The sequence below is a fragment of the Podarcis muralis genome, chromosome 2 (assembly GCF_964188315.1).
Source record: "Podarcis muralis chromosome 2, rPodMur119.hap1.1, whole genome shotgun sequence".
Lineage (NCBI taxonomy): Eukaryota > Metazoa > Chordata > Lepidosauria > Squamata > Lacertidae > Podarcis > Podarcis muralis.
The window spans coordinates 104,803,238-104,824,616 of NC_135656.1; the positions used below are offsets into that span (position 1 = coordinate 104,803,238).

Consider the following 21,379-nt stretch of genomic DNA (forward strand, 5'->3'; position numbering starts at 1 on the left):
CGGGGGGGGGAGCGGCGCCAATGCGAAACTACATTTCCCAGCGGACCTAGCGAGCCATTTCGGGTTTAATCCTTCCTCCGCCGGTTTGCGCGCGCGTGGGTCTGAACGGAGCCTTCTGCTCTCCTCGGGGTCGCGATGTTCCGCTCGAGCCGTTGGTGCCTCCTCTGCGGGTGCGGAAGGCCGTTCAGCTCCCGCGCCTGGTAAGAGGCTCGTGAGGAAACTGGGCAGGGAGTCGGTTTGTCTCCCCCCCCCCCCACTGTGTATCCCACTCTTTCCTCTCAGCCTGTGCCAGGCAGAAATTCAACAGGTGTGGTTTGGTCGTCGTCCCCCAACACCGGGGGTCTAAGTGATAGGAGGGAGGCATCACTTGTTGAGCTTCCAAAGCTAGCCAGTGTGGTGTAGTGGTTAAGAGCGGTAGACTCGTAATCTGGTGAACCGGGTTCGCTTCCCCGCTCCTCCACCTGCAGCTGCTGGGTGACCTTGGGCCAGTCACACTTCTTTGAAGTCTCTCAGCCCCACTCACCTCACAGAGTGTTTGTTGTGGAGGAGGAAGGGAAAGGAGATTGTGAGCCGCTTTGAGACTCCTTAAAAGGTAAAGGTACCCCTGCCCGTACGGGCCAGTCGTGTCCGACTCTAGGGTTGCGTGCTCATCTCGCTCTAGAGGCCGTGAGCCGGCGCCGTCCGAAGACACTTCCAGATCACGTGGCCAGCGTGATGAAGCTGCAGCTGGCGAGCCAGCACCAGCGCAGCACACGGAAACGCCGTTTACCTTCCCGCTAGAAAGCGGTCCCTATTTATCTACTTGCACTTAAGAGTGCTTTCGAACTGCTAGGTTGGCAGGTGCTGGGACTGAACGACGGGAGTGTACCCCGCCGCGGGGATTCGAACCGCCGACCATGCGATCGGCAAGTCCTAGGCGCTGAGGCTTTTACCCACAGCGCCACCTGCGTCCCTCTTGAGACTCCTTAGGGTAGTGATAAAGCGGGATATCAAATCCAAAAACTCCAAAAGGTGGCTGCAATGATAATGAGGCCCGGACGTTTCTTCTGGATACAGATTTAAGTTACTGGAAGGAAGCTCCTGACTCTTTCTTGATGCACCAGCATCCTGTGAAATGGACAGAGGTGTACAGGGTTGAGCCAGGGCTCCTTAGGGGCTTGGCCCCAGGAACCTATTTCTAGTGTTAAGGCCTAATTCTGAAAAGTATGGATAAAGAAAAAACACACCTCCAAGCACGTGCAGAGTGCCTTTTGCTTTAATCAGTAAGTACAACCTGGTATTAGGAGGCAGGAGATCTAAAGTAGGTAATGGGTTTTTTGTTGTTTTTTAATGCAACACTGAGCCACTTTCGCCCCACAGAACAAAAACCCTGTGGGTGGTTTGACTGACGAGTTGGGAATGTGAGGAGAGGCTGTTGGTTGAGGTGGTGGAGAGAATATTGGATGGCACTGGGTACGAGTGAAGGGAGATATTTGGGGGGGGGGGAATCGGAAGGTGTTTGAAATCTGGTTGGATAGGGGTTGAGTTTGTGAAAAGTGTCGTGTGGTAGATAATAAGCCCTCTCTCCCCACTGGCCCTAAATGTGCTCATTTGTGTGTCTTACTGATTTCAGTTAGATTTAGAGAGCTAGTGTGTCTCCTTTCTGACATTGGCTAATGTTACAACTACCCTATGAGAGAGATGGTGATGGAGATGGAGGCGTAGAAGAACACCATCATTAACATCTGTTTTAAAACTGGCTCCCTAGGGTCCCTTTTGCTGGCTGTTGCCCATAATCAGAACAACCAATTCTCTACATACATATTCCAATTTCGTTTTTCTCCCCCCGCGTAAACTCGTTTGCTTGATCACTCTGTATTCTGAGCCCCTTGATGGGCACAGACCCATTATATAACCCAAAGCTGTTGTTAGCAGCTTCTCTCAGAGATGCAAGATATAAATCCAGATCAATATTTATGTATTGTTAGAGGAAGTTAAGAGTGGCAGGCAAGCTGTGTGTAGAAGGAGCCAGTGTCAGAATGGGAGAGGAAAGTATGGAGCTTAAGGCCAGCTGGCTATATATTGGTGATTATTTATGGTTTCTTATTTTGTAGGTATCAGTTGCTGCAGAAGCAAAGAGGCTCACGGAAGCCAGTCACAGACAACCCCAGTGAAGTAAGCATCTTGAGTCCCACAAGATCACTCAGCCCCGAGGAAACGTTGAACCTGCTGGAAGCATCAGTAGTGCATGCAGATGGTATGTCTGTCATTTCTCATAACACTAGAACGACATGTGAAAAGGATCTTGGGATTGTAGCCTTAATCCAGAATGCGGCAGCTAGATTGGTGACTGGGAGTGGTCGCCAGGACCACATAACACGGGTCCTGAGAGATCTACATTGGCTCCCACTACGTTTCCGAGCACAATTCAAAGTGTTGGTGCTGACCTTTAAAGCCCTAAACGGCCTCGGTCCTGTATACCTGAAGGAGCGTCTCCACCCCCATCGTTCTGCCCGGACACTGAGGTCCAGTGGCGAGGGCCTTCTGGCGGTTCCCTCATTGCGAGAAGTGAGGTTACAGGGAACCAGACAGAGGGCCTTCTTGGTAGTGGTGCCCACCCTGTGGAACACCCTCCCTTCAGATGTGAAGGAAATAAGCAGCTATCCTATCTTTAAAAGACATCTGAAGGCAGCCCTGTTCAGGGAAGTTTTTAATATTTAATGCTGTACTGTTTTTAACATGTGATTGGGAGCCGCCCAGAGTGGCTGGGGAGACTCAGCCAGATGGGCGGGGTATAAATAATAAATTATTATTATTATTGTTATTATTATTATTACTACAACAAGCAGCACATGAATCAGTAAGTGTGATGCAGCTGCAAGGAAGGCTAATAAGATTTGAGGATGCATTCATAGAACCATCATTTCTAACTTGCTGGAAGTAATTGTTCCCGTTCATTCTGCACAAATCAGACCTCAACTGGAATACAGTCGTACCTTGGATCCTGAACAGCCTGGAACTCAGATGTTTTGGCTCCCAAACACTGCAAACCCAGAAGTGATCGTTCTGGTTTGTGAACGTTCTTTTGGAACCCGAATATCCTGCAGCCAATCAGAAGCCACAGTTTGGTTTTCGAACATTTTGGAAATTGAACAGACTTCCGGAACGGATTCTGTTTGACTTCCAAGGGACGACTGTACTGTGTCTGGTTTGGGGTGCTACATTTTAAGAAGGATGTGGACAAATTGGGACAAATTTAGTATTCTAGTGGGGTGGGTGAAGACGCAGTTTCACGTAGCTTAGCCCTAGAGTGTTATAATTCAGACCTGCCTGCACAACTTGTGCTCACCAAGCTGAATGCAGCTCTCAAGCCATGTATGATGGCTTTCCAGATACTGCACTTGACAACTTATGCTGGGTTTTCAGCCCAGGCAAGGTACAGGCAGTAAAAATAGGTGTATAGATCCATTGTTGGTCTGCCATACATGGTTAGTGAGCTGCATTCTTCCTAATTGTATAGACCTGGTATAAGTGAATGGAAAAAAACATTGAGAGTAAAAACTGGCCTATTAGCCTTGGCTGCTCTAGTGGAGGATTGTGAAACTTGCAGTAGATCCCCATTCTGCTTAGGCTGAAAGTGTGCAGAATGTAGCTTGCATAGCACACCTTTGTGTGTTTATGTATTCTCTCTCTCTCCACAGCCCTGTCCCGATCCCTCTGAATTTGGTGTCTTTTGTTTAGAATGCTGCTATCCAAAAAAAGTTGTTGGGGAGAAGGGGGCATACATTTGAAAGGGAAAGGAAATATAGAAATGGTGGAGAGGAACAGGGATTTCTGCTTATACAAGAAACCCCTTTTTCCGAGCATGGAAAATTCCACCCAGAGCCTCCTTTCGATTCTGCATTGTGGCAGAGGTTGTTGACATGTGTTGGAGTTGTTTTGAAGACTCCAGCAATCACCATTTGTCCCTGAGGCTCCTGGTTCTTTTGTATTTCAGGTTCACTGGTGGCCATCAGCAAACCCCCTGGCTTACCTGTGACAGGTATGTGGCGTTACACTTTGATGTGTTTGGATCCCGTGGGGCTGCGTCCCTTGGGCATTTCCTTTTAAAGTGGAAATGCAGGATTATAGAAATGCCTTTAGAAATACATACAGATATGCCTGTAGTGTACAGATTAAATATGTGTTGTATGTGGCCTCCCCTTGCGCTTGGCAGTTAGTGCAGAAGGCTGCAGCACAATTACTGACAGGAGGGAGGCCTTCTCAGCATATAACACCTGTACTCAGAGGTCTGCACTGGTTGCTGATCCACTACTAGGCTGAGTTCAAGGTGTTACTATTAGTATATAAAGCCCTTAACAACGCTTGACTAGTTTACCTGTGAGATTGCCTTACCCCACATGTGCTCGCTGAACTGCTTTGATTGGCAGAATTGGAACTTCTACAGATGCCACATAATATTCACACTGCATCTGTCAGAACTTGATCATTTCGTGTGGCGGCACCGACACTTGGGAACTCCCTGCCTGTTGATATCAGTCAGACACCTTCACTCTCTTCTGCTGGAGGCATTCTTATTTAGACAAGCCTATCCAGATGTTGCACTGTGGGTTAAACTACAGAGCATAGTACTTGCCGATCAGAAGGTCGGCAGTTTGAATCCCCGCGATGGGGTGAGCTCCCATTGCTCGGTCCCTGCTCCTGCCAACCTAGCAGTTCGAAAGCATGTCAAAGTGCAAGTAGATAAATAGGTACCATTCCGGCGGGAAGGTAAACGGCGTTTCCGTGAGCTGCTCTGGTTTGCCAGAAGCGGCTTAGTCATGCTGGCCACATGACCCGGAAACTGTATGCCAGCTCCCTCGGCCAATAAAGCGAGATGAGCGCCGCAACCCCAGAGTCGGACATGACTGGACCTAATGGTCAGGGGTCCCTTTACCTTTACCTTTATCCAGATGTTCAGAAAGTTTGTATGAGTTTTAATTTGTTTTAGTTTATTCTATTATGGTTTTAACTTTCTGTATGTTTTAAATTACCGTTGTAATTTTTTTTAGTGATAATTTTTAAAATCTTTTTTTGTAAACTGCTTCGAGGTTTTTTTCTACAATCAAGTGGTATATACCGTATTTTTTGCACCATAACACTCACTTTTTTCCTCCTAAAAAGTAAGGGGAAATGTCTGTGCGTGTTATGGAGCGAATGCCTACAGATGGCGGGGGGATCTGCTGCAGTCGTGAGCAGAGGATCCATGGTTCCCCTTCATTCCCTCCTCCATGGCTCTCTTTGAAACAGCAAAAAGGGAGAAGAGCCTCTGAGTGGGGAGGAGAGAGGGACAGAGACCCTGCTTGCTTTAAAGGAGCAAAGCGGGAGAGGAGAGGAGCCTTCTCCTCTCTACATTATTAACAGCATCCTTCTCCACCCACCCCATGCGTGTTCCTTGTCCCTTGAGTGCTTTTCCTTCCATCCCCACTTAAAACGTGGTTACAAAGCACGGATCCACATGGATCCTCAGGATTTTTGCATTGGGCTACCCCAAACTCACTGTCAGATCACATGTCTGTGGCCACAGCATGAACCACAGAAATCATACATCCACTGTTTCGTTTAGAATATTTTTTTTCTTGTTTTCCTCTAAAAACTATGTGCGTGTTATGGTTGGGTGCGTGTTATAGAGCAAAAAATACCGTACATTTTGTAAAATAATAAGTAAATAACTGACCTCCCAAAGTAAAGCTGGACCAGGGTGGGAAGGGCTGGCAAGCCTTTGCCAAAACAAGCCTCTTCTTTGCAGCCGTGAGTAATGGCTAGCTTCTGTGTGGCATCAATGATTTTCCCCTCCTCTGCCAACAACAGGCAAACCGGGGGAGCTGACTTTGCTGTCTCTTTTACCGGATCTAAGCCAGAAGCTTGGCTTCCCACAGAACCTCGATGTGATAAAAGCTGCAGTAAAGTAAGTAAACGGAGACAAGGCTTTGGAGAGAATGACAACAGGCTGTGTACAGGGTGGGTGTTATTGATTTTAACCCCCCCTTTCTTCCACCATAGAACTTAAGGCAGCCTGCATGTGCTCCCGTCCAGATACTACTTTGCTTCAGCTTCCCATCCCGCACCTCCAGACCATGCCCTGACATAATCAGCAAGAGGGCATTCAGTAAAATCCGATTAAACTGCTGTATTGCGAAAGAGACCCATAGCACAGAAGTTAAGACAGCTGATCTGTACTACAGCTCCAGTTTTCTGGATATTATCGTGTGCTCCGAATTCACTTCAGAACTTCTGTATGCAAAAAATAAAATAAAAATGGTTGCCAGGGGCTAGTGGAAAGATTCGTGATTGGCTCTTGGAAGTCAAAAGATTGCGAGGCTGGAGCAACTCCCTATAAGGGAGGTTATATAACGCTTGGAGATTACTCGCTTAGAAAAAGGGACAACAGTCAAGGACTATTTGAATAAATATTGTAATATTAAAAATTAGAAATTACTTGAAAGTACCAAATAGGCCTAGGATTAAATTAGGATTTATTTAAATAAATGGGGTTTAGAACACAAAGAAAATTGAATAAATTTGATTATAATTGGAATATTGTTGTTTAATAATGATATTGGAAAGCTGTTACATTCAGACACAAGGAAATTCAGAAGGGAGGGACTAGAGCAGGGGTCTGCAACCTTTAAGACAAAAAGAGCCACTTGGACCCGTTTCCGAAGAAAAACAAAACTGGGAGCCGCAAAACTCGTCATTATAAAAATAACTTTTTTGTCACTTTTTTATTATTTCTTTGTTTGACCCCTCAGAATTACTCCTCCTCATAGAAATAAACGTTAAATTAACAAGTTACCTTTTTGTGTGTGTGTGTTCTTCGCTCCCCTTCAAAACAGTGACCAGCGTACATGCCCCCTTTCAATGCAGTGACCAGCGTACATGCCCCTTACAATGTAGCGGGCAGGCGGGAAGGTGACGTCGGGACGGTGCATGACTAACGCACGCACCGCCCCCATGCGACGTCACAGCCAGTACAGCGCCCGCCACAGTGGGGAGTGTCGGGGCGCACAATGCGCCTCCTCCCCTCGCTAGTATCCGTCCTGGAGCCGCAGCAAAGGTGTAAAAGAGCCACATGCGGCTCCGGAGCCGCGGGTTGCAGACCCCTGGACTAGAGGAAGTCAAGTAATATAAGGTTGGATTTTTAAATAATTAAGTTTGTGTTGTATATTTGTTGTTGTTTTTCATAGATGTATTTTTTGTTTTGGTTTGTTTCACGGTTGTGCAACGTTTGTTGCAGTATTTGTTATAATTGTAGAAAACTTAATAAAAATTATTGTGGGGGGGGGGAGAAAGAAAAAGGGACAACAGGGTGGGGAGACATGACAGAGGTATATAAAATAGCCTCAGATACTGGCGGGAACTTGTAGCTGTTGTGACCTTTGGCCATTGATGCCACCTTGCGTGGTTTTAAGCAAGGCACTATTCTGTCCACGGGATTACTTACTCATGGCCTGTGTCAGAGAATCAAAGATAATAAAGGATTTTGCCTCTCCCTAGGGAGAGTTCTGGACTTGTTCTGCTCTCAGGTTGCCCGAGCACCACCCAGCGCCTCCAGGATTTCTATGCCCGATGTAGGAGAGCAGGAGATCCAGCCGCTACCTACTGGTGAGATGAAGACTTCCTAATCGCTTCCCGTTTCCATGGTAGGGTGGGGATCCCTCAGCAAAAAGACTTTAGGTTCCCATTCTGCCTTCCCCATTTCCTTCAAAGCGTTGTAGGCCCAGTTTGGTGTGTGTGTGTGGCTTGACAGAAAACCTTTTCTTTGCAGTGCTGTCACTACCAGGATCCCTGCAGCCTCGGAAGGGGAAATTCGTACATGTCTCAAACTGATACAGGTCGAAGACCATAAGCTGGTGAGGATAGGTTTTTAACAGGGAGGGAGGAGAGGATTTGACTCTAGAGAATTTGCCTGCTGCTGCGGGCAGCTCGTTCAGTGGAGTCCTTGCAGGGCCTGAAAAGTTAGGTCTCGCTTCCTCTGGGATCCAGTTGCCTGGGCTGGGCGCCAGGATTATTTTTGCTGCTGAAGTTTCCGTTGGCCCTCAGGAAACACACTGACTCGGGGCTTCTGTGTGGGTTGCAGGTGGTGCCAGTGGCTTCCCCTTCTCGAGGCAGCCTCCAGAGGAAGGAGGTTAGAAAAACACAGACACTCTATAAGGTGCTGGACTCCCGCGAAGGCTGCGCCTTGGTGCAGCTACAGCCACTGACAGGTGTGTGACGGAGGCCCCGTGGCACAGAGACAGCCGCAGGAATAACTGGAAAGGGGCGCCGTGATATGCAAAGCAAGCTGAGAACCTGACACAAGTTCCCTCAGTTACAGCTACTCCCCCAAGATTTTTCCCATTTATAAAATGTATAAACTTTTTGATCAAAAAGCTCTCCAGGTAGCCCAGCATACACTTTGGAACCTGAGATAGCAAACCCCTAGCCACCTTTTCTTTTTACAGTTGATCAGGTTTCTAGCTCTCATGACTGTAGAGAAACCTTTCCTGTACATAACTGCGTAGTTGTTTACTTGACGGGTGGAAAGTCAAATGGAACTGGGCTAGGTCCTTTTATAATTAGGCGGTGGGGTGTTCATGGCCAGTTGATTTCCCTGTCCCTCTCTGCCTTCCCTTTTCCTTCTCTTATTTTAAGCCTCTTTCTCTTCCTTTCCTCTTACCATCTTAGCCTTGCCCCCCAGAAATGCTTGCCTGCCCTTTCCCCCCCTTTTTGCACATTTAAAGTGTTTCGTTTTGCAAATTACCGTATTTTTTGCTCTATAAGACTCACTTTTTCCCTCCTAAAATGTAAAGGGAAATGTGTGTGCATCTTATGGAGCGAATGCAGGCTGCGCAGCTATCCCAGAAGCCAGAACAGCAAGAGGGATTGCTGCTTTCACTGCGCAGCGATCCCTCTTGCTGTTCTGGCTTCTGAGATTCAGAATATTTTTTTTCTTGTTTTCCTCCTCCAAAAACTAGGTGCGTCTTGTGGTCTGGTGCGTCTTATAGAGCGAAAAATACGGTAATGCGGAGCAAACCTCTGCAGTCTAGGTTTCTGTCCTTTTGCCTCCTTTCCTTATTTTGGACTGCAGAAATCTGGGTACCTTGGGTACAAAACCAGACTGTCATAGTTCTTGTTTTTGGACGCTGTCCATTTGTCTTACTCGGGTTTTAAAAAGAGCTTGGATTGCGAGGGTCACAGTGTGAAGCATTGTTGGGAAAGTCTACACTGAGGCCCCCTCTTCATCTCTCCTTTGTCCTTTTGGCAGCCTTCACTAACCAACTCCTGGTCAGCCTGATACTGCTGCTGAGCCCTGCGCTAGGGGACCACGTGTATTCCTCCCGTGTGGGGTCTATCCTGGGGGAGCCCTTCCTCTTGCCAGCTGAGAGTACCCTGCCTCGCACACAGGTACCAAACTGCTCTGATGCTGCCTCCTATCTTGGTGTCGGGGATCTACAGAGCGATGTAGCAGGATAGAAGGAAGGAACCTGACTGAGCAGTGCCTTGGCACAGTCAGATCTATGTCTCCACAACCCAAGGCTATACCACTTGGGAGATAGCAGCAGCAATCAAGTTTTACATCCATTGGGGAACCTTTTGCCCTGCAGATGTACAGCTCCCAACATCCCTGACCATTGACTGTGCTGACTGGGGCTGATGGGAGTCCAACAACATGTGGCTCCTCATCTCTGCTTTATGGCCATACAAGTAGCTGACATTCCTGGCTACAGCCTTCCAACGTCTCTTTGTGCTCCAGGAGCCGTTCCTTGTAAAATGGGGCCCAATGGAAACGAATCTGTTTCTCCCCAATCCTAGCCAAACACTCTAACCGCTCCATTGCGCCGGCTCCCTCCTAACTTCTGATGGCAGGGACATGCCTGGAATAGGGCCTGCTTTTCGTTTATTATGATGGTATGCACTATTATTATTATTATTATTATTATTATTATTATTAACCACCCTGTGATCCTTGAAGAGCGGTATAAAAATCTGTTAAATAAAACAAAATAAACTCTTTGCTTCCACGCTTTCCCCCCAGACCTCGCCACTCCCCAAGCTGCTACTAACTTAACGGGGGCAGACGGGTACCACACAGGTTTAATTCCTTATTTGTTTGTTTGTTTGATTGATATCTGCCTTTCATAAGATCTCAGGGTGGCTCATAGAATAAAATGATCTTCAAAGCAACTGAACGGTGGTGGTGTACAGGTATTTAAAATCAAAATCAAAGGGAGAACCAGACTAAGATCTTCCACACCACATCTGATTTGGAGCTCAGTTGATCTTCCTACTGTGCTTGGAAGCTCTAGGTTCTGCTCAGCGAAGAAGCTGCCTCTTGCCTTGGGACAAGTCACTATTCTGTAATGCTCGCCTTGGGACAAGTCACTGTTCTGTAATGAACCGTCCAAGCTTGGCAAGGATAAAAATGACACTTGGTGCCCTCTCTTGGGTTAGAGCAGGCTTCCTCAACCTCGGCCCTCCAGATGTTTTGAGACTACAATTCCTATCGTCCCTGACCACTGGTCCTGCTAGCTAGGGGATGATGGGAGTTGTAGGCTAAAAACATCTGGAGGGCTGAGGTTGAGGAAGCCTGGGCTAGAGTGACAAAAAGCTCCCCCTCCCCAAAGTAAAATAAGACTGCTATGCACTTTCCTGTAGAAAGTTGTAATGATGATGCCTTCCCCTCCCACCCTCTTGACAGGTCCTAGAAGATGCTTTGCTGAAGAAGCTGCGCCTGCAGCAGCAACTGGCGCACCGATTGCCTCTCCACCTGCACCTGCACCAGCTCCTCCTCCCGGCCGCCGGCTCCCCTTCCTCCCGCACTGTGCTCACGGCTCCTCCGCCACCTTTTTTCCTGAAGACCCTTTGTCTTCTGGGCCTCGCCTTGCCGCAGGACAAAAACAAGCAGTGACAAGGCATCCGAAGCGTTTGCCTCAGCTCAGCAGGTACCGCCTGCCCCGGTCAAGTGGAAGTGATGGCTTTTGACAGCCAGAAGCAGGTCTCTGCCAGGTTCTTGCTGCGGGAAGAAGCGTCTCGTCTCCTACTGGCCGGATGAAGAATGTGAAAGGGAGAGGCTTCCTTTATACCTCCTGTGGTCTTAACAGGGCAGCAAAAGCAATTTTTGGAACTTTTGGTGCCGTGCAGCAATGAAGGTAGCAGCGAGGGAAACCTGGGTTCTAGAGTTTATGTTTGCCCTGATAAATGCAGCCTCCACAGGCTGTGAACCAGCAGGCCAATGGCGTACACATGGTTGCGCCATGGCAACGCGAGTTAGTGGCTGGCTTGAGGTCCAGGCCAGAAAAAGCTTAGGCACACCCAACTCCTACTGAAATCGGTGGGAGTGCTGCACTCCCATTACCTCCGATGGGGTGCATGCGCTCCTCATGCTGTGTGGTTTATGCTCCTTGCAGCACTAAGCAGTTGCTTGCCAATGATAGCCTCTGGCACTCAAGATAATGGCAGTCTTCTGGGGGGTAAAGCAGCGTAGGATTCTCTCCTTTAATCCGTATATCTATGAAACACAAATGACTAATGAAAAAAATGTGCTTTGGCTTTTCACTATTGCTTTTCTACACACACGCGCGTGCACACACACACACACACACACACACACACACAGTGGCACCTCAGTTTAAGAACAGCCCTGTTTACGAACTATTCGGTTTACGTACTCCACAAAACTGGAAGTAGTGTCTTGGTTTGCGAACTTTACCTCGGTCTAACAACGGAAGCCGAACGGTGGAAGGGCACCGGCAGTGGGAGGCCTCATTAGGGAAAGCGTGCCTCGGTTTAAGAACCAATTTGGTTTAAGAACGGACTTCCAGAACGGATTAAGTTCGTAAACCGAGGTACCACTGTATATATATAAAATCAGAACCTTTAAGCATAAAGAGCTGTTGCTGAATGGGTTTCAGATAAGGATCCTGTTGTTTCTTCTGTGTCGTCTATTGAACTGAGAGTAATTTTTAAAACTGTCCATATGAATATTCTCAGGGTAACTTTTACGTGATAAAATAAATAACTAAATGGCAATAAGATGAAAACGCAGCTTCTGAAGTGGCAGCAATATATAAAAATCTGTTTTAACGAAAGCCTGGGGAAAAGACAAAGGCCTTCCCCAAGTGATGAGCAGACTGAAGAGCAGGTGTCATGGGAGCCTCCCTGGACAGGCGGTCCCATAAGCCACTGCTGAAGAAGCCCCACCCACCCCCAGTCACCAGCTGGCACCATCCATGATGCCAGGATGTGGGGGCATGAGTGTGCAAGGTTTTGTAGGACTCTTAAGTGGGAAATAGTTGGAATGCTGGTTTAAAATGTTGTCTACTGCTGGCAGCCGGCTCCTCCTCCCGTCTTATCTGAAGCGGCTTTGTGTGATCTGAAAGCTTGTCCTCTTCTCTGCTGATACGAATTGATCCGATAAAGGTGTACCTTCCTTGTTTTCATGCCTAGTAATTTAGTAGTAAGATTGATTTGATAACCGCTGGACTGGTGCCGTTTAACTTACAGCAGGAGGCGCAGAGTTGGAACAAGTGCTCTTAATAGTGGCAGATGGTTATCTTTACAATGGCTTTCTGTCAACAGGGGAACCGGAGAGCCTTGTTGAGTTACTGCAGTGAGATAACTGGCATAAGATTGCAGGCATCAAGTTCATCCTGTTTTCGGGCTGTATTATGGTGCAGAGGTGCAAGTTGAGTTCAGACTAGAGGAATGTTTATGGGGTGGGGGGAATCTAGTTTTGTGCTATACACATAGGTCCAGGCCACTGAGAGAGTTTGCAGACCTGGGCACAACCACATTACTTGGCCACTTTTTCCTTTTCTTCTATAGAGGGTGGCTGCAGAGGGGTCTGGCGCAGTCTTCTGCAAGGGCCGTGGGCCAGAGATTCCTGCTTTCTAGCAGCAGCAAGTGACACTTACGAGAGGCGGAATCAGGGCTCTTGTTTGCAAACATAAAGGTAAAGGGACCCCTGACCATTAGGTCCAGTTGTGACCGACTCTGGGGTTGCGGCGCTCATCTCACTTTATTGGCCGAGGGAGTCGGCGTTTTTCCGCAGACAGCTTCTGGGTCATGTGGCCAGCATGACTAAGCCGCTAATCTGGTGAAACCAGAGCAGCCCACGGAAATGCCGTTTACCTTCCCGCTGGAGCAGTACCTATTTATCTACTTGCATTTTGTGCTTTTGAACTGCTAGGTTGGCAGGAGCTGGGACCGAACAACGGGAGCTCACCCCGTTGCAGGGATTCGAACTGCCGACCTTCTGATCGGCAAGTCCTAGGCTCTGTGGTTTAACCCACAGCGCCACCTGCGTCCCGTTGGCAAACATACACACACACTAATAATAGGAAACAAGCATTGTTTACTTCCTTCAGAATGAGGATTGCTGTTTAAAAACCTACAGCTTATTCTTCTTTAAGGATGGAAAGGACAGCTTATTTTGTCCCAAACAAAATCAAGAACTACATAATTTCCTCCCTCCCTCTCCTCCTGTCTCTCCCCTCGTTCCACCCACCCCCACCAATCGTATTAAAAGAATGCAGCTTATGGTTTGTTGTGCAGCATGTAAGTGTCAGAGTGCTACCTGCAGTTAGGCTACTTTGGAAAGAACGAAGAAGAGCGACTGGAAAAATGTGTGCGCAGCCTTGCTTGCATTTTGGCTCTTGCTGCCATCTGGAGCCAGGCTGCAGCAGAGCATCACCAAAGTGTGTGTGAGAAATGGAAAGAGACTTCTTAGTTTTGTGCATTATTGTGTCTCATGCTGGAGGGCTGCAGCATGCTGTGATTTCCCCCCCTGTTGTCCACTTTGTAGCTATAAAACAAATGCTACTGCTGGAATAAGTTTACAGGTCTTTGGTCAGCTAGAGAGGCCAGAATGGAAGAATCTTAATGCATGGAGTGGAAAGCAGGAGGGGCCATTTAGATACGTTAAGGCATCAAAGAACATTTTCAAATGTTACACAAGGGTTTCCCTGCAAAATAAATATAAATAAATTAAAGGGTCGGGAGAGGAAATTCCAGGTACTACAAAGTGACGTTAAAGGTTTTGGTATTTGGCCTGGGTGGTACCTCAGGTTAAGTACTTAATTCGTTCCGGAGGTCCGTACTTAACCTGAAACTGTTCTTAACCTGAAGCACCACTTTAGCTAATGGGGCCTCCTGCTGCCGCCGCGCCGCCGGAGCACGATTTCTGTTCTTATCCTGAAGCAAAGTTCTTAACCTGAAGCACTATTTCTGGCTTAGTGGAGTGTGTAACCTGAAGCGTATGTAACCCGAGGTGCCACTGTACTTGTACATTTAACCAACGAGGAGTTTATCAGCCCTTGGTAGAAAATTATGGCTCGAAAAGCCTCCGGTTGGACTTTGATCATCCTTTTTATCTCATTTGGGTTATGACATCACCCTTAAATCCTCTTTGAAGAGCCTAATAATAATAATACAAATTAGCAAAGTGTTTCTTTTTGAAGAAGGGAATAGTGCCAGCAGTAGGGAAAGACTGGAGTCTAGGAAGCTCCTTTATATAGAGTCAGAAAGATCATTGGTCCATCTAGTTGAGTATTGTGTCCAGAGGCTGGCAGAGCCTTTGCAGGGTTTCAGATAGAAGTGTTCCTGGGCTCAGTGTAGAGTTGTCAGAGGCTGAACTTGGTCTCTACTGCATGCAGAACACATTCTCTTCTCTTACACTACGGCCCTGAGCGCCACTGGTGCCATAAATGAGCCTTACTCCCATTCCACTAAAATCTCATACTAGCACAAGCAAAGCCTGCCAAGACTGTTTGGTGGTTTCTTTGTAACGTGGTCAAGTTTCAGATTTTACCATTCCGTACAAATGACAGACTTCTCAACGTCCTCCATTTTAAAGAAAACAAATCAATCCCCAACCCCTTTGATCAGAACGTGAAAAACTGAATTCTACAAAGATCAGACTGCAAATGTAGAAGTTTATTTTTCTTTCACAAACTGCAATCCACAAAACCACTCCCCCAACGATGTAAAGAATATTTTTTTAAAAACAGACTCGCCAAGGAAAGCTGCACAAATGTCAAACACAACCGCACAAAACTTGTATTCTTGGTTCTCTTCAGTGGTTTAGGAACAATGAGCAACAAAAGAGATGCATCAAAGCTTCAACTTCCTGCCTTTAATCGTTGCGTTTGGAGAGTGGATGGAATTGCCACTCGCTTTTTTACTATCATTGCCCCTTAATGGCAGGAGTAGCGGTGGGGTAGAAAAGGAATCTGTGGCCCCCCAGAATTTGGTAGACTCCAGCTCCCATCACCCTCAACCACTGGCTACTATGGCTGGGGCTTATGGGAGCTGAAGTCATAACAACATTTGGAGGACCACAGATTTCCCCATCCTTGCTTTAATGGCCATCTGACATATTGAAATATAACAGGTGGAGCTTTTCCTGCCCCTCTGTATATGAGAAAAAAGTTTGCCTGCTACATGACTCTGTCTCAGGCTGCTGGCAAGTATGGGAACAGGGCTGTGTTTTTGTTTGTGTAAGTAAAAACCTTAAGCTTGAGTAAGAACAAGGTAAAAACAAATTATAGCATGCTTTTGTATTGTAACAAAAAGATACGGCACAACTATATAACCAAAGCCTAGATAAATATATGGAATAATAAAAGTAATTTAAAAAAAAATTCTTCCAGAAGGTGGTAAGATTCAGGTGGACTTCCAGAGGAGAGCCACCCAGAATCCTGAAATAAAGATGCCTTTATTTCGAAGTCAAACTAAATCTGTTCATCTAGCCCAATACTGACTATGGTGACTGTCAATGACTCTTCAAGGTCTCAAGAAAAATCTGACCCCAACCTTACTACTTGAAATCCCATAACCAGCAATGCTACGGATTGAACATGTGGCATTCTGCATGCCAAGCATATGTTTTGCCCCTAAGCTGTGGTCTCCTTCCCTTTCTCTTCCATCTCCTTTTAATACAAGAACAATGCTAGCCAGCAGCTGCTCCAAACCTGCTTACGGAGACCGTCATGGCATGAGCAGAGGCGGTCTGTTGTGTAGAGCTTCATACAGGAGGATGGAACCTCAGCATGGAGGAGAGGCCGTAAGGAGCCAAGCCACGTCCTAGAACAGGGAATCTGTGGCTCTCCCGATGTTGGAGCCCAGCGCCCAGCTGGCATGGCCACTGTGATGTGAATTGATGGACTGCAGCCGCTGGAATCAGTCACCCCTTTCCTAGAACAAGGAACTAATGTCTTCATTTCTAGTGCCACCTCAAGCTGAAACAATGGGAGAGACCTGCTATGGGATCTATAAAACCATACTGTGTGGTTATTAAAACATTTCCTTTTGCACATATACACAGAATCCACGAGCCATCTAACATACCTATCCCCCCCCCCCCAAGGCAGGCATTTAACAAAGCCTGCATTGCTACTACGTGGTAAATTAATGAGCTTTCAGGTGCTTTGCATTGGCCATGGGAGTGATAGGCTGAAGCACCGTTCTTGTCTTTTCCTCCCCTTTGTATGTCGGTTCCCAGAATTGTGTTGAACATTATTTAACAGAACCCAGCATGGGCAGCCGGCTTTGAATTCTCCCACAGAGTTCTATAAGACGAATGTAATTGGGCTGCAACCTGGAACACAGTTAATTGGGTAAAAACAGACATTGGGAATTCCAGGAATAGAAGGGGGCTTAACTCCCCGTTTTCCGGAACAGAAGAGTCACGGTGGCACCAACAGTTTTATCTCCTCTGAAGAAACGAATGTGAATCCTCCAGCTGCCAGGCACCATTTTGTTGTTCCTTAAGCCTGGTGGCAGGATAAGGAGATTGTGGAGGTGGCAGCAATGTTATGTGGGGAGGAAGGAGGGAACAAAAGCAGGAGCTACGGTAAGTTCAGGTGGGGTGCACAGGAAGAACAAAGGCTGGACCCAGTCCCAAATCCACACCTCAAATTTCGCTAGCAGTACGCTTACCAGGATTTTTATATATCAAGATAACAGTCCTGAATTTTGCCTCCTTGTTAATGCTCCAGTGCGACTCAAAAATATCACACGGGGAACTGGATTTCAGGAAGTGAAGCAAAGACTGGCCAGAGAGTGGAGGGGAAAGAAGGCAGGGCATCAGTAGAGAATCATATTGCCCTCTCTGCACCCCCAAGCCCAGTATGAAATGCCTCCTAATCCAATAAAATAGCTATTTCCTTTTTCTACAGCCAGGATTTTTTTTAAAAAAAGATTCAGGCTAGTATTGGCAGCCCAGAAGAGCCTCTCTTCTCTTGGGTGGGGTTATTCTTGAACCCTGAAAGCAGCCCATCTAGGAGAAGGAAAACACCGATCCTAAATCTCCACTGCCTGGTGGGATATCTTTAGGGGAAGAAAAGGCTAAGGAGTAAACCCTACATAAATCCAGAGTGGAGTCCCTAAGTGGGTTGGGTGGTGGGTTGGTACAACACCTTCTGATAACTCTTGCAGCCAAGCTGGTGCCAATGTACGGCTCTGCTTTCCTTTGGAACACATCAGCGTGGCCGAGGGTGGAGTCCTGTTCGTCTGGCAGCCCAGAACCTCCATATTCACTGCCCAGGCTTGTACCCCAGGGAGGCCACTTTGGTGTGGCTAATGCAGCAGTTTGGTTGCTCTAAAAACGTAGGGTGGCGGTTTTGTTTATCTACACAAGAACCAACCAGGCGGCGCTGTACCGATCCAACGCCTAGTGCAAACGTAAGGAACAGAGGCTTCCACAGTAGACCCGACACACAAATTATGACTATCTCTCTTGTTTCTGCCTTCTGTCAGGGAAGAATTTCCGAAACCAGGTATGTTAAACAGAGCATTTTTTAGCCAAAGGTTGGGTTTGCCTCCTCCCCCCCCCCGCCCCACCTGTCTGACTAGCAAGAATTCAAGAGGTGAAAGTTTCACTGGATTAATGCGATGAGACAAATTGATGGAGGGTCTCACTAGCTCTGTGTCTCTGAGTAACAGTTGCCACTGACTGCAAGTTGGAGATGGGCTGTCGCCTTCATGTCTTGTTTGGGTTGGTGGCAACTGGTTTGCCACAGTGAGAACAGAATGCTGGACTAGACAGGCCTTTGGTATGATCCAGCAGAGCTCTTTTTTGTTTTTTAAATTTCACTGGTGGGGGGACGGGAGTACCATCTGCATTTGATTGTCTGGCAGCTGTAAAAATCACAGGAGCGCCACCGAGGTGGGATGGGGTGCGGGAAGAGTGACAATCTTACCCGAAACCTAATGTAAGACTAATAATTTTATAATGGGGCCTATGGGATCCTGTGCCCTAGATCAGTAATTTCACACAAAATGTACATATTTAAATGCTAAAAACATAACCCAGCACCCAGCATCCATTCCTAGAAGCCTTTTTCAAAGAAATTTCCAGGGCTTTTTTTCAGCATGAACTCGCTGGAACCTGGTTCTGGCACCTCTCACTATTGCCTTTCTAAGAGAACAATGGAGGCATTCATGGTAAGTTCTGGCACCTCTTTTTTCTAGAAAAATAGCACTGGAAATTCCTATACAATGGAACCTCAGAAGCTGAACGCCTTTGAACTCGAACGTTTCGGCTCCCGAACAATCGAAAACCCGGAAGTGATTGTTCCGGTTTTCGAACGATTTTCAGAAGCCGAACATCTGGCGCGGCTTCTGATTGTCTGCAGGATGCTCCTGCAGCCAATCAGAAGCCGCGCTTTGGAAGTCGAACCGACTTCCGGAACGGATTCCGTTCAACTTCCAAGGTACGACTGTACTGGTAGTAAAGCTAAGATTTCTCTTGTTTGTCCACCACCTATTTTTACACCGAATCTCTCATTGTCAGAGACAATTGTGTATTTACAGGCTGGTTACTTAGAAGCTGGCCAGGTTATCATCCATGTTTAATGCCCTGGTTAGCAATTAGTATTTACTGGGAAGGGTTTTTTTTGGACATGATAGATGGTATCAAGCTGTGCCCAGCCTCATGAACCTTCAATTCCTCTACACATATACTCTTGCCTCCGAATTGGCAGCCGTGGGCACTGCTTAGTGGTCAGATTCGGGGAGCCCTGTTGTGTTCTGGATCCCTGGGTTAAGAACTGACAAAGGCAGAGGGCAGCAAGCATGGTTCTTTGTTTTAGCATGTGAGATAGAGCCCTCTTATGACCTAACGGGTCTCTTTCGCTCTCAGCAGTTTTGATCTTCTTTCTCCATCGCTTTGCAACTCTCGCCTTCTGCTGGGTCTCCCAGGGTGCTCCATTTTTCACATCAATGGTTGGAAGATTTACAAAAGTTATCAATCGTGTGATGGGGAAGAGCCTAGGAGCAACCTAATTCTGCAGCCTGGCAGTTGTTTCGGGGAAGCAGAAGAGAGACCCGGTCGTCTTTAGAATCTACAGACAATTGATTCGGGCGCCGCACGACCCACTAGAGGTCTTCTCAAAGTTTCAAGCCAGAGTGGATTTCTACGTGCAACTCTCCCGGAGTTCCTCCTCAAATTTTTACCAAGCCCGACGGCATCGAGTTGGCTGCCGTGGCGGAGTTATTGCATGTGGTTTCATAGTCTCCTTTTCCCCCCACTGGAGGCAATACAGACATCTGATTTTCAAAAGCTGGTACCAGGGGTGGCAGGTGTTGCACATCCTAGACATATGGGTGAGGGAAGGATCAGTGGTTACTGGTCTGGGAGGGGAGAAGCATGTCCAAAGAGGGGGTGTGGGGTGTTTGTGGTGACCTCTCGGCTCCTGCTCAAAGCTGCAAGATGTGTTCTACAGAGGGAAGCAGCTTTCGACAGCCTCCGAGGGTGGAGATGCGGAAGGAGGCGGGCAGAGAGGGGCAATGCTGGTCAGTGGGGCTTCTCGGGGCAGGAGTGTGGTCCCGTGAGCACTCAGGGACTCGGTGTATACCTGAGCCTGGCATGAGATGACCACCTTGCGGTAGAAGAATTTGGGAGTTCTAGGAAGCCGCCGCCGAGGCCCAGCTCTGGAGCCGCACAGCACTTGCCAACTTGCCATGGCCTTTCCGTTGCAGAAGAGGCGGGGGAGCTTGTGAATTGCAGCCAGGCCTGGGGAGGAACCAATAATAGAGCACGTTGCCTTGATGCTGAGAGACCCCGGAAAGCTCTAAAACGTTCTAAAAAGAGCGCCCCTTCCGCGCAGACGGACAGCCGCTTTTTAGCCATTGGCAGAAAGCAAAAACGACAACAACCCAAAACAGAATTGTGCAATGGCCTCCAAAATGAGAGGAAAGCCCTGGCCCTGCTCCTTTTGCAACAGCAGGGGAAAGGAAGGGAAGAAACGAGCCCATGCAAAACTCATGGCACTTTAACCCCAACAGCCACTCGCAGGCCCCAAAGCCAAGGCTCAAGAAGCAGCGGTCAATGCAGGGAGGCATGGACATGCCACAACATACCATATACACCACTGAAGAGGCCCACCACAGTGGACAGGCACCTGACTGAGAACCTGTGGGCTGAAAGACACACTCATCTCAACCTGTGAGCTCTCAGCCCTCCTCAGGGATGAAATGCCTCGACTCTAGGCCACTATGATCTTAAATGCACAACACACAGTGAAAGGAAGCAATACTTTTGGCAAGAGCTTTGGAGGAAGCTGGTGTCTGATAAAAACGAGACAGTCCAACTGTCTCCATGGTGTTTTATGGGCTGAGCAAAGCTACATATATATTTTTTTGCATGTTTGCAAACCTTAACATTCCCTGTGTTCCAGGTCTGCTCACACCTCTCTGTTGTGCACATGAAGAATAGTGGGTGTGTACTTTGTACACACCAGTGCTGTATATCATTATCAGTTCAGGCCTGTCATGCAACTGTTAAAGACACAGGCAGTCCCCTAGGAATGGAAATTCAGTGACAAGGCAAGTTTCACCTGTTGGATTCAGTCCATCACACAAGTGTTAAAGGCAAAGGGTATTTTTAAAGAAGACTGGCAAGCCTACAATGGCCTCGGAGGCACAAACCCTATTTGGCCGATTATGTTAAGAGTCTACAAGGGCCCAATGGCAAGCTCTACCCTTTCCAGTACATTCCGGTTCTGTGAGTTATACTCAATTATACTCAGAGTGGATCCATTGAAATTAATGGACCTACATTAATGATGGCCATTAATTTCAATGGGAGGAATTCAACATCACGCTAAAACCTTTTGGCAGTGTAAACATTTCTGTTTGCTTGACAGAATGACTCCCCCCCCCCCATGTTCTGTTCTAGGGTGGTCCCAACCACACACACCCCAAGCTGATTTGGGGGGGGGGGGGAGTCCCAATGTGCCAGCAGGAGTCCTTGCACTGGCTATCAATTGCAGAGCTACTTACCGTAGTTGGATCTAGCCCAACTTTTAAGTAAATGTTTAATACAACCCCCAGTATTTATATGGCGAACTGCCTGCTTCTGAAAAATGTCCTTTAACTC

At 47.4% G+C, this 21,379-nt stretch overlaps 2 protein-coding genes across 4 annotated transcripts in view; one reads left to right on the forward strand and one right to left on the reverse strand.

The window, feature by feature from the left end:
- Positions 1-44: 44 nt before the first annotated feature.
- On the forward strand, positions 45-12,436 carry RPUSD3 (RNA pseudouridine synthase D3). Of its 3 annotated transcripts, XM_028719701.2 has the most exons (9): positions 45-200; positions 2,094-2,236; positions 3,977-4,021; positions 5,830-5,926; positions 7,516-7,623; positions 7,787-7,871; positions 8,099-8,225; positions 9,266-9,405; positions 10,700-12,436. In XM_028719701.2, the coding sequence occupies exons 1-9, from the start codon at positions 136-138 to the stop codon at positions 10,907-10,909; spliced, it is 1,020 nt and encodes a 339-aa protein (XP_028575534.2). In that variant the 5' UTR covers positions 45-135; the 3' UTR covers positions 10,910-12,436. The 3 variants fall into 3 exon arrangements, with proteins under 3 accessions (XP_028575534.2, XP_028575536.2, XP_028575535.2); XM_028719703.2 differs by lacking the exon at positions 9,266-9,405; XM_028719702.2 differs by lacking the exon at positions 3,977-4,021.
- A 2,479-nt stretch (positions 12,437-14,915) lies between these two features.
- TTLL3 (tubulin tyrosine ligase like 3) overlaps positions 14,916-21,379 on the reverse strand; it is a 44,612-nt gene continuing 38,148 nt past the window's right edge. The window contains exons 19-20 of the mRNA XM_077923507.1: positions 19,857-20,014; positions 14,916-19,593 (exon numbers count right to left, since the gene is read on the reverse strand). Of these exons, the coding sequence (XP_077779633.1) occupies positions 19,444-19,593; positions 19,857-20,014 (308 nt within the window). The 3' untranslated portion in view covers positions 14,916-19,443. The remainder of the gene's footprint in view (positions 19,594-19,856; positions 20,015-21,379) is intronic.